The sequence below is a fragment of the Ailuropoda melanoleuca genome, chromosome 13, assembly GCF_002007445.2.
Source record: "Ailuropoda melanoleuca isolate Jingjing chromosome 13, ASM200744v2, whole genome shotgun sequence".
Lineage (NCBI taxonomy): Eukaryota > Metazoa > Chordata > Mammalia > Carnivora > Ursidae > Ailuropoda > Ailuropoda melanoleuca.
The window spans coordinates 75091376-75108228 of record NC_048230.1 but is presented as its reverse complement, the minus strand read 5'-3'; the positions used below and the strand labels follow the sequence as shown (position 1 = coordinate 75108228).

Below are 16853 nucleotides of genomic sequence, written 5' to 3'. Positions count from 1 at the left end.
CCCTGCCCAGCCGTACCCCACCCCAGGGGCCCTCATCCCCCCCCCTCGCTTCACCCTACCCCCACCCACCATAGGGAATGATCAAGCTGTGTACAGAGCACCACATCCCATTATGTTCTTTTAACTTTTTAAAAAATTCCGAGTTACAGAATGATGCACAGATAAGGAGAAAATGACATAGTGAGTGTCCCTGTACCCATGATCACCCATACTGAACAGATGTCAACATTTTGCCATATTCGCCTCAAATCTCTCTGTTTCTCTTGTCAAAGAAATAGAAAACAGCCAAAAGTCAGTTCCCTCCTGCTGTCCCTTCCTCCTTTTCTCCCTACCCCCCTCCAGAGGTAAATCTGTCTGTCACCCCATTCATCTGTTTGTACTCTTACTGCAAACATCTGTATCCATAGTAATACATAGTATTGTCTTAGCATTTGTATAAATGGCATTGTGCCGTGCACATCATTCTTCAGTTTGCCTTTTTCCTGCAACGTTACGTCGCTGAGATTTACCCATGCCGGTTCATTGTAGTAGCAGTGTGGTATTCCGTTCCAGACTATTCCGTGGTGTGCTGATGCAGTCTCGTGCTGAGCATTTCATTTTTCGTATTTTTCACTGTCATGGTCAACACCGCAAAGGGCTACTGTTTTGTGTTTTGTTTTGATTTGTTTTGTTTTGTTTTTTGAGCTTTAGAGCATGTGTTCCTCTTCCAGGAAGTCATCTCTAAATTTCCATGGCCTTTGGTGCTTTTTCAATCCCTCCATCTCTGCCGCTCCTCACACTTGGCGCGGGGCCCCCAGCGTGTCCTTGTCTCCCTCTTCCTACCAGTCTGTGCTGTGCCCAGCTTCCTGCGCCCCAGAGCAGAGCCCAGGGCCGCTGGTGGAGCCGAATTGAGTGGAATCTGGCAATAGTGAGCAAGCAGGACAGAGGCCAAGCAGGGAAACAGAATATTCCGATCTGCCTCTGCCCTGGTGTGGCTTGGAGGGCGGGGCCGTCAGTGGGGGCAGGAGTGGCTTGAGAGCTGCGCAAAAGGGAGAAGGGGCCAGGAGGTCCTGACACCCCCCAGCCCTGGGCCCAGGCCTGGGAGAAGGGAGGTTCCTTTGAAGGAACGGAGACAATTTCTGAGCAGCAACTTTGGGGAGGAATGTGGATCCAAGGGCCTGGCATATCTTGGTATGGAAATGCCAATATACGGTTGGGATGGAGGATGTTGGGAACTTAGATAAAGGGGACCAAGAAGGGGGTGGTTGCTAAAGCAGGAACATGGGGCACGGTCTCCCAGAAAGAGGATGGAGGGACAAAGAGAAGAGCAGGGCTGGGGATAGAGCTTCAGGGAGCACCCACTTTGAAGGAACCAGAAGGAGGCAGAGAAGGGGGCTACCAGATACTAGTGGCATCTCCCTCCTCCCAGACCCTCGTCCCCAGACCAGGTGTGATGAGCACCAGAGGTGGAGGGATTGAGAAAGCGCAAGCAGTGTGTGCCAGCCAGGGCTACGGCCCGTGGAAATGAAGGCACCCAGTAGGGCCACAACCCAGGGGTTGTCGAACAGACCCAGGGTGCCCCTCACCCACTCGTCCACACTCAAAACTCACTAGAAGCGCAAGCCGAAGCCAGTCGGCAACCTGTCTGACCCTAAGATGCCAGTCAGCAAGGCCAGGAAGGGTGGCATTGGGTCCGTCCAGGGCACCCAGGGACTTGTGTATGGACACAGGAAGCGTCACTCGCCCTCATGAGAGGGTCCCCACCCGCCTGGGCCTTCCCTGCTGATGCTGCCGCGGGCCAGCCGCTCCACCAGAGTGCCCACGCACCCTCGTTTGCCCAGGACAGCCCCAGCGATGCCCGCTGACTGGCGTGATTACTAGTAACGCCCCCCTTTCACTCTCAAAGGTCCTCCAGGCTGAATGACAGAATATCGGGTCACCAATGCTTGGGGCCTTTGGAGGAGGGGCTCTTGGCAGCCCTGCCCACGACAGATAGGCACCCCCTGCTCTCACCTCAGCAAGCTTACGTGGAAATGGGTGCCTTAGAAAAATCACAGGACATTGTGTAAAGGTCCCTCCTGATGTCTAGAGGAACCCAAACTTACGGAATGCATGTGGAGAGGGGCAGCAGTTCGGGCTGCCGGCAGACTTCGGTGGGGAAAGGGGGCGTGGTAGGGGCGCGGCGGGCAGGAAGGACCCCTGATGAAAGACCCTGCCCCAGGGAACTGAGTGCAAGAGGCCTCTCGCCCCCAGAGGTCTGGGCCAGCCTTTGGGGGTAGAACATAGGAACCTGGGAAACCTTGCCCCCGCAAGCACCCATCTGCACAAGAGCTCCCTTCCTTTCCCAGGCACCTCCAGATGCCACGTCTGCCACGTCTTCCCTTGCATTGCTCGTGACAGCGGGGCTTCGCTGCATCTGGCTTTGACCTGCCTGGCAGGTGCCCCCTTAGCTATCCCAAGAGGTGGACCTATCCCGTGGGACACACACACACACACACACACCTACCTGCCCCACCCCGTTATTCTTAGCGACCACAGGCAGACCCCTGTGCTGCTGTGCTGCCCTCCCAGCTCCCTTCTGTTGGGCAGGTCACTGAGCCTCCCTGGCCTCCGAGTGGGCCTCCCAATGTGCCCGGTCATGCACTGCAGCCTCAGAGGCTCAGAGCCCATGGTGCCCTCCCAAATGCATGTCAAGGTGTACAAGCTGTCTGGAGGCTCAGATACGAGAAGTCCCCGAACAGTCCAGACCCCGTGCCAGACCCCTCCCCCCCAGCCATCTGGGAACCATACCTGGGCCTCCTTCCCAGACTGTCAGGCTCAGCCCTGTGATATCACTGCCCCGCCTGACCACCCCTGGATTTAGTTAGGTACTCCTTCCTGCTCCCCGAACACTCTGCACATGCTTTGATCACTGTGCACTGTAATTGTTAATATTCTCACACATATCACAAAGCGTGAGGATGGTGGAAATTATANTCCCATTATGTTCTTTTAACTTTTTAAAAAATTCCGAGTTACAGAATGATGCACAGATAAGGAGAAAATGACATAGTGAGTGTCCCTGTACCCATGATCACCCATACTGAACAGATGTCAACATTTTGCCATATTCGCCTCAAATCTCTCTGTTTCTCTTGTCAAAGAAATAGAAAACAGCCAAAAGTCAGTTCCCTCCTGCTGTCCCTTCCTCCTTTTCTCCCTACCCCCCTCCAGAGGTAAATCTGTCTGTCACCCCATTCATCTGTTTGTACTCTTACTGCAAACATCTGTATCCATAGTAATACATAGTATTGTCTTAGCATTTGTATAAATGGCATTGTGCCGTGCACATCATTCTTCAGTTTGCCTTTTTCCTGCAACGTTACGTCGCTGAGATTTACCCATGCCGGTTCATTGTAGTAGCAGTGTGGTATTCCGTTCCAGACTATTCCGTGGTGTGCTGATGCAGTCTCGTGCTGAGCATTTCATTTTTCGTATTTTTCACTGTCATGGTCAACACCGCAAAGGGCTACTGTTTTGTGTTTTGTTTTGATTTGTTTTGTTTTGTTTTTTGAGCTTTAGAGCATGTGTTCCTCTTCCAGGAAGTCATCTCTAAATTTCCATGGCCTTTGGTGCTTTTTCAATCCCTCCATCTCTGCCGCTCCTCACACTTGGCGCGGGGCCCCCAGCGTGTCCTTGTCTCCCTCTTCCTACCAGTCTGTGCTGTGCCCAGCTTCCTGCGCCCCAGAGCAGAGCCCAGGGCCGCTGCTGGAGCCGAATTGAGTGGAATCTGGCAATAGTGAGCAAGCAGGACAGAGGCCAAGCAGGGAAACAGAATATTCCGATCTGCCTCTGCCCTGGTGTGGCTTGGAGGGCGGGGCCGTCAGTGGGGGCAGGAGTGGCTTGAGAGCTGCGCAAAAGGGAGAAGGGGCCAGGAGGTCCTGACACCCCCCAGCCCTGGGCCCAGGCCTGGGAGAAGGGGGGTTCCTTTGAAGGAACGGGGACAATTTCTGAGCAGCAACTTTGGGGAGGAATGTGGATCCAAGGGCCTGGCATATCTTGGTATGGAAATGCCAATATACGGTTGGGATGGAGGATGTTGGGAACTTAGATAAAGGGGACCAAGAAGGGGGTGGTTGCTAAAGCAGGAACATGGGGCACGGTCTCCCAGAAAGAGGATGGAGGGACAAAGAGAAGAGCAGGGCTGGGGATAGAGCTTCAGGGAGCACCCACTTTGAAGGAACCAGAAGGAGGCAGAGAAGGGGGCTACCAGATACCAGTGGCATCTCCCTCCTCCCGGACCCTCGTCCCCAGACCAGGTGTGATGAGCACCAGAGGTGGGGGGATTGAGAAAGCGCAAGCAGTGTGTGCCAGCCAGGGCTACGGCCCGTGGAAATGAAGGCACCCAGTAGGGCCACAACCCAGGGGTTGTCGAACAGACCCAGGGTGCCCCTCACCCACTCGTCCACACTCAAAACTCAGTAGAAGCGCAAGCCGAAGCCAGTCGGCAACCTGTCTGACCCGAAGATGCCAGTCAGCAAGGCCAGGAAGGGTGGCATTGGGTCCGTCCAGGGCACCCAGGGACTTGTGTATGGACACAGGAAGCGTCACTCGCCCTCATGAGAGGGTCCCCACCCGCCTGGGCCTTCCCTGCTGATGCTGCCGCGGGCCAGCCGCTCCACCAGAGTGCCCACGCACCCTCGTTTGCCCAGGACAGCCCCAGCGATGCCCGCTGACTGGCGTGATTACTAGTAACGCCCCCCTTTCACTCTCAAAGGTCCTCCAGGCTGAATGACAGAATATCGGGTCACCAATGCTTGGGGCCTTTGGAGGAGGGGCTCTTGGCAGCCCTGCCCACGACAGATAGGCACCCCCTGCTCTCACCTCAGCAAGCTTACATGGAAATGGGTGCCTTAGAAAAATCACAGGACATTGTGTAAAGGTCCCTCCTGATGTCTAGAGGAACCCAAACTTACGGAATGCATGTGGAGAGGGGCAGCAGTTCGGGCTGCCGGCAGACTTCAGTGGGGAAAGGGGGCGTGGTAGGGGCGCGGCGGGCAGGAAGGACCCCTGATGAAAGACCCTGCCCCAGGGAACTGAGTGCAAGAGGCCTCTCGCCCCCAGAGGTCTGGGCCAGCCTTTGGGGGTAGAACATAGGAACCTGGGAAGCCTTGCCCCCGCAAGCACCCATCTGCACAAGAGCTCCCTTCCTTTCCCAGGCACCTCCAGATGCCACGTCTGCCACGTCTTCCCTTGCATTGCTCGTGACAGCGGGGCTTCGCTGCATCTGGCTTTGACCTGCCTGGCAGGTGCCCCCTTAGCTATCCCAAGAGGTGGACCTATCCCGTGGGACACACACACACACACACACACACACACACACACACACACCTACCTGCCCCACCCCGTTATTCTTAGCGACCACAGGCAGACCCCTGTGCTGCCCTCCCAGCTCCCTTCTGTTGGGCAGGTCACTGAGCCTCCCTGGCCTCCGAGTGGGCCTCCCAATGTGCCCGGTCATGCACTGCAGCCTCAGAGGCTCAGAGCCCATGGTGCCCTCCCAAATGCATGTCAAGGTGTACAAGCTGTCTGGAGGCTCAGATACGAGAAGTCCCTGAACAGTCCAGACCCCGTGCCAGACCCCTCCCCCCCAGCCATCTGGGAACCATACCTGGGCCTCCTTCCCAGACTGTCAGGCTCAGCCCTGTGATATCACTGCCCCGCCTGACCACCCCTGGATTTAGTTAGGTACTCCTTCCTGCTCCCCGAACACTCTGCACATGCTTTGATCACTGTGCACTGTAATTGTTAATATTCTCACACATATCACAAAGCGTGAGGATGGTGGAAATTATACCTATGCAGACACAGAAGAGTGGAGGTATTTGTGGGGAGTCCTGTGGCTTGGGAGATGTGGAGTGGGGAGTCCATGAGGAGTTACAAATTGAGACAGGATGCCGTCAATAATTTTGACTGAACCTACTATACAGCTAGGAAAAATGAGCACCGTGCTGCCCGCAGCAATGTGCGTGAATGTCATGGACACGATGCTGGGCAAAGTAAGCCGGATCTGAAATTAAAAGCACGCGTACTGCATGCTTCTGTGTGCACAAAGTTCAAAAACAGGCAAAACTAGTTGATGATGAAAGTCAGGACAGTGGGTATGCATACTGATTGGAAGAGAGAGCAAAGAAACCTTCTGAAGGGCTGAGAACATTCTAGATCTTGGTCTAGGCAGTGACTACTTTGGTGTGTGCATATGTAAAGTCATCAAGCTATACTCTTAAAATGCATGGGCTTCATAACTTGACTGGCATTATCTGATGCCTTAATTAGAAAGAGAGAAGGCGGGAGGAGGCAGAAGAGAAGCTTGAGCCATGCCGAGGAATCGGTGTCCAGCCCGGAAAGCACCCGGGGGCAGCCAGCTATAGAGGGTAGATCCGTCACGTGCCTCTGAGAGTGTTGGCCAAAGGCCGAAGGACTCCTCTGCACAGGTTCCCTGAGGTCGCGCAGGGGCCTACGGTCGCGGGGGGGTGGGGGCGTGGTAGGGGTGCTTTATGACAGGTCCCCCGCAGTGGCATCGCTGTCCCCTGGCCCGAAAGTCTGAAGAAAGGGCTGGCATGACATCCCCTAACTGCGCCTTTGCGGCATCTGGCACATAGTAGGTGCTCAGTAAATGTGTGCAGAGAGAGAGGAATTGGTGGATCCCATGGCCTCTTCACACCCCTCATGCCCAGGGTCTGAGTGGAAAACACAGCACCCCCTTTTTTTGGGTTTTCTTTTAGTAGGGGACGGACACTGAACATGCGATCTACCCTCTTAACAAGTTTCGAAGTGTACATTACGCTGTTGTTAGCTGTAGGTACAGCGTTGCACAGATTTCTAGAATGTGTTCCCCTTGAGTGACACTTTATGCCTATTGAAGCCCCCACCATGGCACTCTGATTCCCATGACCGAACTTCCACAATGTCAACCCAAGGCCAGCCTCGGTGCGTCCCAACCCCCACCCACTGTCCCAGCACTGAGGACTATTTTGTTTTTTTGCTTTGTTTTGTTTTGTTTTTGAGGATTATTTTGAAGACCATCCAGACACCATGTCAGTTCATCTGTAAATTGTTCAATATACATACATTTCTAGAACACAAGAACTTTTTTTGAAAGATAGCCACAATCCATTATAACACAGAAAAATAACTGTTAAGTATTGCATACTGTCTACTTAGTGTTCAGATGTTGCCAGTTGCCTCGTAAGTTTGTAGTTCGTTTGAATCAGGATCTGAGAAAGGTGCGTATGTTACGTGGGGTTGATTTCACCTGCAAGGTCTCTTTAATTGGTAAGATTCCCCTCCTCCCACCTTTTCCTGAAATTTCTTTGGTGAAGAAACCAGATCATTTGTCCTGAAGCGTTGCCCACAGTCTGGAGTCTGCGTCCCCGCAGGGCCATTCAGTGTGTCCCTCTGTTCCCTGTACTTCCTGTCAACTGGCTTGATCAGAGTCAGGTTCGATGTTTGGGCCAAGAATTCTTCTCCCTTTTGCTGCTACGATTGGTCAGCGGCTCAGATGCCTCATAAGGTGTCTCAGGCTCGGCTCGTACTTTTCTTCCCCCAGAACCTGGAAGCAGCTATTTCTCTAAAGAGCCTTGGTCTCTTTTAGTGGCAAATGATCATTTAAAGCTCACAGTCTGAGCTCTCAGCTGTTCAGGGATCCCGAGTTGGCCCCTGATTCAGCAGACAAAGCTTTTTTTGTAAAAGAAAAACACACCACTGACGGGATGTACCTAGGAGCAGCCCCTCCACCTACATCCCCACAGCTATAGAAGGGCATCCAGGGCCAGACAGATAGTTCTCTGCCAGCCCCACGGAGTTCGTGGGTCCTGAGGCAAACATGGGGGCACAGGACTGCAGATCTATTCCTGGTACATCTCGAGCCAAAGGACCTGCCAATCACCTCTCACCATGGAAAACTGGCAGTGCAAGGAATTTAAGAGAATTGGCTTGCCACAGCTGGCCCCACAGTGCCCTCAAATCACTGCTTTGTGTTCTCACAATCCATCTGAGACCGGGCCCCTCTCCAGGTCACCTCTTCCTGACAGCCTTCCATGATTGTGCCCACTTCAAAACGGCCTTATCTCCTACCACTCTCCCCTTCCCCTTCTCTGTGTTAGTGATCCCAACTTCTTGATTGTCCTCCAACTTCTCAGGTGCCCTGTTGCCTCAGGGCCTTTGCACATGCCCTTTCCACTGTCTTGCGTTCTCTTTCCTCAGATAGATGCATGGTTCAGTCCCCCCTCAGGGTCTTTAGGTCTCAGCTCAAGTGTGCTTTATTAGAGAGGTTTATTTGACCCTTTACAGTGTAGCAAAGAGGTCTGCCGGCTGCAGAGGTCCCAGGCTCTCTTGACAGAGGAGATGTTGGGTTCCAGGGTCAGAGCCCCTGAGCGAGCAGTTGAGAGAAGGGGGAGAGAGAAAGGGAGCATAGAGCAGGGAGTTCCTTCTCTCCTAGCCCTACTGGCGAGAAGACACCTGACTATCTAGGAGAATGTGGTATTTTTAACCCCACTCTCTCTCTCTGGCCAGAGAGAATGGCTGCCTGTGGATAGAAAAGTCCCTAGTGATGGAGGGGGTGGGAAAGGGGGCAGGCTGGGGTGCAGCCTGATATTTCATGGTTGGCTGCAAGTTATGAGCAAGCCTGGCTGTGAATTCTGACATTCTGCCAAGAACAAGTTCCCTTCTGGTGATGCCAGAAGAGAGCTGTTAATCACACAGTCTGCCCCGTGGCTTCAGAGCTGTCACCCCTCAGCGAGGTTGGCCAGACTGGTCAGCTCCGGCCTAACCAGCATCTTGGTGGAAACTCCTAGACCTGGACATCTCTGGTTCTTAGGCATGGGGACTGGCTTGTGATCGTCAAGGCTGCAAACACAAACCTCACAGGCTGCCTCAGTTTCCCCAACAATGTGTGGGCCAGGCTGGGCCAGCCAACATGTCATAGGATGAGCCTACCTCCTGACACAGGAGAGCCCCTGCTTTTTATGACTCATGGATGTCCAGCCCCTCTCGACATTAGTTAGACTCCTGACAGAGGCACCCCAATATAGAGACTGCGGGAAGGCAGGTAGGAGCAAGCCTGATGGGAGACTCACATGAGAGCAAGGTCAAGGAGAAGAGAGAAGCAAGCAGGAGTTGGGTCTGTGCTCATCTCCCACCTGCATTCTTACGAGCTCTCCTCACAGGTACACAGACGCGACCCCTCAGCCCCTGCTCTGGACCAGGCACTTGTGTTAGAGGCTGCGATGAAAACAACCATTAAACTCATCGCTGCCTTCAAGAAACCTGTAGTCTAGGAGGGTAGATAGAGCAGTGACACATTTTATTAAAATGCAGGCTTGCATAAAAGGGCCCGTAACCCAGGCTTGGTGGGGAGGACGCCTGCCCCAAGGCTCGAGGGCGGGGAGGGAGGAAACAGTTGGGGCCAGGCAGAAAGGCAGAAGGACCCCAGCCCCTGCCAGAAGACCCCCTCGCAGCTTCATCCTTCGGCTTGTGGCCGAATTCGGAGGAAAGCAAGCTGCAGGCAGCACCAGGTCCTAAGAAGCCTTGAATGCAACACAAGAAAGCTTGGGCTTAGTCCTCAGAGCTGCTGGAAGTCACTCACGGTTTTCAGAGGTTTAAGGAGAGAAACCAATTTTAGAAAAGCCTCCAGCAGCTGTGTGCAGAGTGAGGAGGCCAGAGGACCCTTGGGGGCTGTCACAGCCATGCAAACAAAATGAGATGCCAGACTAAGCAAACGCTTCAGGAACGAGGTGAAGGGAGGGACCCTGCTAGAGAGAAAATCGAAGGCACCAGGCATGATGGCCAGGTGGACACGGAGGGTAGAGAAGAGGGGTTCGCTGAGCAAACTCGACAAGTGTTCTGCACCTACTATGTGTTCAGTGTGCTCGGGAGGGCTTCGGGGCCACGGGAGTGGAGTGCCAAGCAAAACAAGCACGAGTCCTGCCCTGGGGACTTGGCTGCAGACAGCGATGCTGGACAAAATGAAAACTAACTCAAATAGTATGGGAAGAGGCAGTAAGTGCCACGGAGAGCAATAGCCCCAGTTGAGGGGGATGGGGAGCGCGGGGAGGGGGAAGGGCAATGCGATTTTAGGTGGGAAGTCAGGGAGGCCTCACTGCAAAGGTCAGGGCATGAGCCATGTGGATATCTGGGGAAGAAGATGATGAGGAAAAGCAAGTGTAAAGGCCCTGTGGTGGGACTGTGTCTGCCATATCCAAGAAGCAACATGGAGAGCAGTGTGGCTGGAATGGAGTGGGGGGGGTAGGAAGAGGGGATGGTAGAGGGGTTGGGGGGTACATATCAAGCTGTGTAGGTCATAGGCTCTTACTGTGAGGGGGGAGAGGAGCTCCTAGAGGGTTTGGAACCTAAGGAGTGACTTGATACATTTATATTTTTAAAGAATCACTTCAGCTGCTGGGTTGAGGACAGAAAGGAGGGTATAAGCACAGGGAGGAGGATAGTTGTTGAGTTCTGACCTCGTGTCCTTCCTCTGTGCCCCCAGTCACTCCATTCTGTAACCACTAGCCTCATCGTTCTGCAAACATACCAGGGGCACCTCAGGTCCTTCGCACCTGCTGTTCCCTCTACCCGAAATGCTTTCCCCCCAGATGTCCACATGCCTCTATTCAGCCCTTTACTCAAATGTCACATTCTCAGCAGGCCTTTCCTGGCCACCTTGTCCAAAATCTATACCACCACTCCCAGCCACACACAGACACACGAACACACCTCCTATCTTCCTTCTCTGCTTTACTTCTCCTTAGCGTATTTTATTATCTGATACGTTCGCATTTTCCTTGTTTATCTTATGTCTTGCCAGCCTTGCCCAATGAAAGGTAAGCTTCATGAGGTCGGGATAAGTGTGAAATGCCAGTAGACACCCAAGTGGAGAGGTCTGGGAGGCAGCTGGATCTGAGTCTGGAATTTGGGAGAACTGTCTGAGCTGGAGATAGAACTTATGGGCACTGTCAGTCTGAAGTCAGTATTTAAACCCATGCGCTGGGATGAAATTGCCAGAAGAATACAACGGGAAGAGATTCCAGACTCTTCTGAGAAGGGCACTCCTACATTTAGCAGTGGGGAACGTGCAGAAGTGGCAGCAGAGGGAAATGATACGGAGTAGAAAATCCAAGAGTGAGGTGCCCTGGGAGCCACGGGTGAGATGAGAGGAGTCCGGGATGGATGAGAGCCGTGTCCACGGGTCAGGGGCCTGGGAGGAGCGGGGCTGTAGGGCAAAGCAGCGAAAAGCAGGTGCAGAAGGGAAGTAGGTAGGCGTGGACAGAAAGGCTAGGGAGAATGAGGTTGTAGCCCGACAACCAGCAGAGGTTGCAGCTGGGACAGGGGCACGCTGGGAGGGGACGGACGGATGGAGCGCAAGACCACATAAGTAGGCATGTGACCTTGGGCAGGAGGAGAGACCTCCCTCTTAGCAAGGAGGAGAGGAAGGCTTGAGCCAGTGTGCAACTTCCTTGGCTTCTGTTTTCTCTGTGAAACAGGAAGTGAGATCAGCTGCTCTGGAGGATGAAGGGGCGGAGTAGAGGCTCAAGGAGCTGGTGCGGGACTTGGGGAGAACAGGCTGGGGGAGAACAGGCTGAGGGTGAAGAGCAAGGGCCCTGGAAGCCCCAGACAGAGCTGAGGTCGGGGACCCTAACGTATTCAGGGAGTGGGGGAATCACTCCCGAGCTCGAGTCCAAATCCAGAAGGATGTGGACGTGGGAGGGTTGAGAGACTAGGAGTCACAGCTAAGCAGGGGTGATGGGGGACATCCAGGGGCTGACAGAGGGTCCAAGAACAGGTAAGAGAGAGGACAGCAAGTGGTAGTCAGCAGTGGCAAACGGGTTTTAAGTGAAGAAATGCTCAGGTTTATTTTTTAAAAGGATCCCCCCAGGGGCTCCTCGGTGGCTCAGTCGATCGGGCTCTGACTCTTGGTTTTGGCTCGGGTTGTGGTCTCATGGGAGGTGCGATTGCCCCACGTTGGCTCCAAGCTTGGCAGGAAGTCAGCTTGGAGATTCTCTCCCTCTGCCCCTCCCTCTACTCGCTCATGCTCTCTCCTTCTATCTCTAAGATAAATGAGTAAATCTTTAAAACAATTAAATAAATAGAAGGACCTCCCCAGCTGCTGTGTGGAGAACAAGATCCAGGGACACAGGGACAGGCGCAAGGGGCCCACTTAGAAGGGCACTTTGGGTATATGGTGATAGTGGCTGGGACCAGAGGATGGCACAAAGCTGGGGGGGAGGGATTCCAGGACCAGTAGGAGTTGGTGATGGGATGCAGGGTGTGACAAGGGTTGGAATGTACGGAGCACCTATGATGCACCAAATACGTGTGGAGAGCTTATCATTTAAAGATAAGATAGACATGGGGTGCCTGGCTGGCTCAGCTGGGAGGAGCCTTCAACTCTTGATCTCAGGGTCATGAGTTCGAGCCCCACGTTGGGTATACAGATTACATAAATAAATAAATAAATATTTTTTTTTTAAAAAAGATAAGGTAGGCAACTGATAGTCACCCGCCGTGTTCTCGGCACTTAGAAATGAGAAGATGTACTATAGGGAAAGTACCCTGAACTGTCGGGTTGGGAGGGGTGGTATGAGGAGGGCTTCCAGGTGGAGGTGTCGCTAGAGCTGGCACTAACAAGTGGAAGAAAGAGGAAGGGCAATCGAGGATGAGCAGGAGCAAAAGCCCCCAGGCACACCCGGGGAGCCCACTGTGGCCAGAGGGCAAGACTGAGGAGCCCGCTGTGGCCAGAGGGCAACAAGAAGTCAGCATGGCCATTTAGCTGATGCACAGGAAGACAGAAGTAAGACTGCTGAGGGAAGTGGGAGCCATAAGAGAAAGGAGAGCGAGGGTGTGATGTGGGGTGCCAGCACGGAGCGGTGGGAGTCTGAAGAAGGGTGTCCCACACAGGCCTCTGTTTCCAGTGACAGTTGCCAAGTTGAGTTAGCCCAGGTGGGCTTTCCACCTACAAGGAAGGCTGCAGAAGAGAGAGCCAGGTCGGCAGGAAAGGGGGCTGCCAGGCACTGAGAGACCGTGGTCTTGTCTCAGAGGCCCGCCCCCCACCCCCCCACCCCCGCTCATTGAGGCTTTCCTGTAGCTGGGCTCAGGGGCTGGCACAGGTGTGTGCCGGGCCGCTGGAGAGGGATGAGAAGGCATACAGGCGAGGTTGGCCTGAGTAGCCCCAAGTCACAGTGGCTGGGGGAGCAGAAAGCTGGGGGTGGCCAAAAAGAGGCTTGTCCACTGATGCCCCCCCAGCTGGGTGGCATTGCAGGAACAATGCCCATGAGCCAAGTGCCCATCCTCAGGGGTCTCAGGGCAGCTCCCCATTTCATCCATGCAAGCAAAGGGCAGGGATGTGCTCACAGCCTCCTCGGACCCCAGAGATCTTGGCCAGAGGGTCGAGCTAATGAGAGTGTTGGGGGTGGGGCAGGACAGCAGGGAGAGTGAGACGGGGTGCAGGGAGGTGTGGGGGGCAGACTGCAGCCCTCTGGGGAGAGGTGACTGTGAGGCTCTGAACTGCCACTTGTGAGGGGGACACAGGTGCTGTTGCTGTGGAAGCTGGAGCCCACGCACAGGCATCTGTATTTTCTGAGCAAGGTGTCCGCACAGTGGGCAGAGAGCACATGAAACAGTTGCACCAGATGCTGTCAATGTCCCCCCCAGGCCACCCCCTGGACCTTCAGGGCCCATCAGCCAACTTCCGTCCCAACACCTGCCCGCATCTTTGCCCAGGGGCCTTTCTCCCCCCACCAAAATCCTCTTCACCCACCCCCACAGCAGGCAGGAAGCGAGGGAAATTCACACCCCTGGGAGTAGCCCATCCCGTGACTAATGGGAATGGGGGTAGAGATACCCCACCTCCCTCCCCCCGCTGGTGGCACAGCTCTGAGGTTCCTGAACTGCAGGGCCTCCCAGAGCTCCCCGCGGGATTGTGCCCCAGGTGCCCACAGTGAGGAACTTGCACTTGAATCCTTGTCTCGGGGCGCGGTAGGAAAATCTCGGGGGCAGAAAGGCTGGGTATGGATCCCAGCTCTGTGTGTGAGGAATGACCAGCCTGGGGCAGGTGTCTGCGCTGGCTGCTTGAGCGTGAACTAGCACAGCGCTTCTGCCACGGCCCAGGGCATGCTAACAACATGCCGTGTCGCCCACCAATCTGAGTAAAAGCCACGCTGATAACCATGCTGTTTGGCCAGCTTCAGGCATGCGGCTGAAAGCATAGTCCACTGATTTGTCATCCCGGGCTAAATATAAAAGAACTGTGGCCTGAGTCAGAGTTATTTCCAGCACCGGGTCTTACTCTGCAGCCGTGGAGGGATGCTATTCAGAGGGCCACCTTCCTGGAGGCTGAAGTCAACCCTGGTGGTCCCCACATTCCAAGAACAACTGTCTAACTCCTCTCCCAGGGGAAGCTGCCTCCTTAGCACACGCTGACTGATGCCCCAGCCTCCCCCAAACCCACCAGGTCTGGGCTTCTGTTCCTGGCGACTCCCCAGAGCTGGGAACTGGGTCTCTTCCCAGGGCAGAGTTGTCCTCTCTCAAAAGCCACCAAAGAGGGAGAGAGACACCAGTAAAGAGACACCAGTGTTTCTTTTTTTTTTTTTTAAGATTTTATTTATTTATTTGACAGAGATAGACAGCCAGCGAGAGAGGGAACACAAGCAGGGGGAGTGGGAGAGGAAGAAGCAGGCTCATAGCAGAGGAGCCTGATGTGGGGCTCGATCCCATAACGCCGGGATCACGCCCTGAGCTGAAGGCAGACGCTTAACCGCTGTGCCACCCAGGCGCCCCAACCAGTGTTTCTTAAGAGCCTGCGAAGTCCTGCACTCCGAGACGTATGAATCTGCACAACACCCCTTCCAGAGAACTCTTATTGGATTTCGCAGGAAGCGTGAGACTTGAATGGCTCCACGACTTTTTCAGGGCTACGTGACCACAGTTTCAAAGTCCTGTGCCTCGTGACACGGGGCGACTCTCCTCTTCTGCCACTGCCACTGTGTGTCTTGGCACCGGGAATTCTCTATATGGTGGGAGGTGGGTGATGGGAAAGCGCCCCCAGGTCAGAGAGGGGGTGTGGTGCCTCTGTCCCCTCAGTAGGGGACCCTCCTCTCCTTTCTTTTGGGGCAAGGGGAAGAGAGAGCAGGTCTCATGATTTGGCAAGGACCCCTGCTCCTGGCCTGCTCAGTCTCACAGGCACCTGCAACTTTGGCCTGGGGTGGGATGCTCCTGCCACCTCCCCCCACCCCCAGCTGCAGCTGAGGATGTGAGACGAGAGTGGCTTTTGCTTTCTGGGTCATGCCCTTGCATTGTGTCAGGTGCCTTTTGAAAACATGACCCCTCAGGTCGGTGGTGGGGATGCCAGGGGAGAAGTGTGAGAAGCAGGGTCTTTCTGACACAGCTCAGGTCCCAGGGCACGCACCCCCTCCTGCCTGGCACTCTGCTCCCTCAAAGCCACCCCAGAAACCTTCACTGACCACTTCCACTGACACAGCCCCACTGACCTTCATTCCAACAGCCATGGGCATTGTGTTTTCTGAGGCTTAATTCGAGGCTCTGTCTCTCGCCTGCTTGAAAATATCCGTGGCTCCCAACTACCCACAAATAAATGTGGAAATTCCAGCATTTCGGGCCCTTCACCATCTGTCCCAAATGACGTTTTCTTGGCATATCCCATAGAGCATTTCCAGGTCCCCAACTTGTACTTCTCTTGCCCACCTGTCCCCTCCACTCCTAACACTCTCTGTCCTCCTCATCCTGCCAGGCTCCTGTTTATCCTCTGAGATCCCTGGAAGCCCCCCACCCCACATGCTGAGCACTGCCATCACCCCGTCTTCACTCCCTTGATAGTTTATGCACATAGTTACTCAGGGAATGGGGCCATGTGTGACGTGAGCCCGGCACAGTGCCTGACGTGGGGCCAGCCTTGGTCAACACTGAATTCAAAGGTGCTTACCTTTTGTATGCTACAGACTTCCCTGGGCATCTGGCAAAGCTCGCGGAGCCCTTCTCGGAGTTATGCTTTCAAATGCATAAACTAAAATACGACGGATTGCAAATAAAACCGATTTCATTGAAAACACCCAACTATCTGTGAATGAAATCTGTGACTAGGTTAAGGCATTGAGTAAGGATCTAGTGGTACATTCTGATGCCTGTCACTTCCAAATACTGAGCAGCATAGACAGTATTTCAAAGCATCTGCACCAACTGAACGTGACAGGAAAATATCCGGCAGGAACTGCTCCCATCAGGGCGGATCGTAGGGAACTGCCAGTCTTGCACCGGTTTTGAGCTACGAGAGCCGTGACTGCGTATGGCTTCCTCTCCTTTTATTCGGGTTTGTTGCCTTCACTCGACTTGGGGGAAATGCACGAGATCAGGGAGATGTGAGTAAAATGGAAGATGATTTTTCCTCATCCAAGTTCATGGACCCCTCGGATTAGATCAGGGACCCCCTGGGGAGAGATCCCTTGAGAGCCCCGAGTCCAGGACTCAGCCCCTAGTTGAAGTCTTTGCGCGCAGGGGCTGCCCGGGGCCTCCCTCTCCCCGAGCGTCCGTCTAACGGGCCTGGGTCTCTGCCTCCCCGCAGGCTCCCTGTTCCCGCAGCTGAAGCCCTCGGAGGGGGTCTTCAAGGTCATCTTCTGGCTCGGCTACTTCAACAGCTGCGTGAACCCGCTCATCTACCCTTGCTCCAGCCGCGAGTTCAAGCGCGCCTTCCTCCGCCTGCTGCGCTGCCAGTGCCGGCGTCGCCGGCGCCGCCGTCCCCTCTGGCGCGTCTACGGCCACCACTGGCGGGGCTCGACCGGCGGCCCGCGCCCCGACTTTGCTCCCGGCCGCGACGCCGCGCCTCCTGG

The 16853-nt window shown here is 54.6% G+C and overlaps 1 protein-coding gene across 1 annotated transcript in view; it reads left to right on the top strand.

The window, feature by feature from the left end:
• Window positions 1-16853, top strand: part of ADRA1D (adrenoceptor alpha 1D) — a 99389-nt gene that overhangs the window by 72837 nt on the left and 9699 nt on the right. Inside the window, exon 4 of the mRNA XM_034641607.1 lies at window positions 16589-16849. Within this exon, the coding sequence (XP_034497498.1) occupies window positions 16589-16849 (261 nt within the window). The remainder of the gene's footprint in view (window positions 1-16588; window positions 16850-16853) is intronic.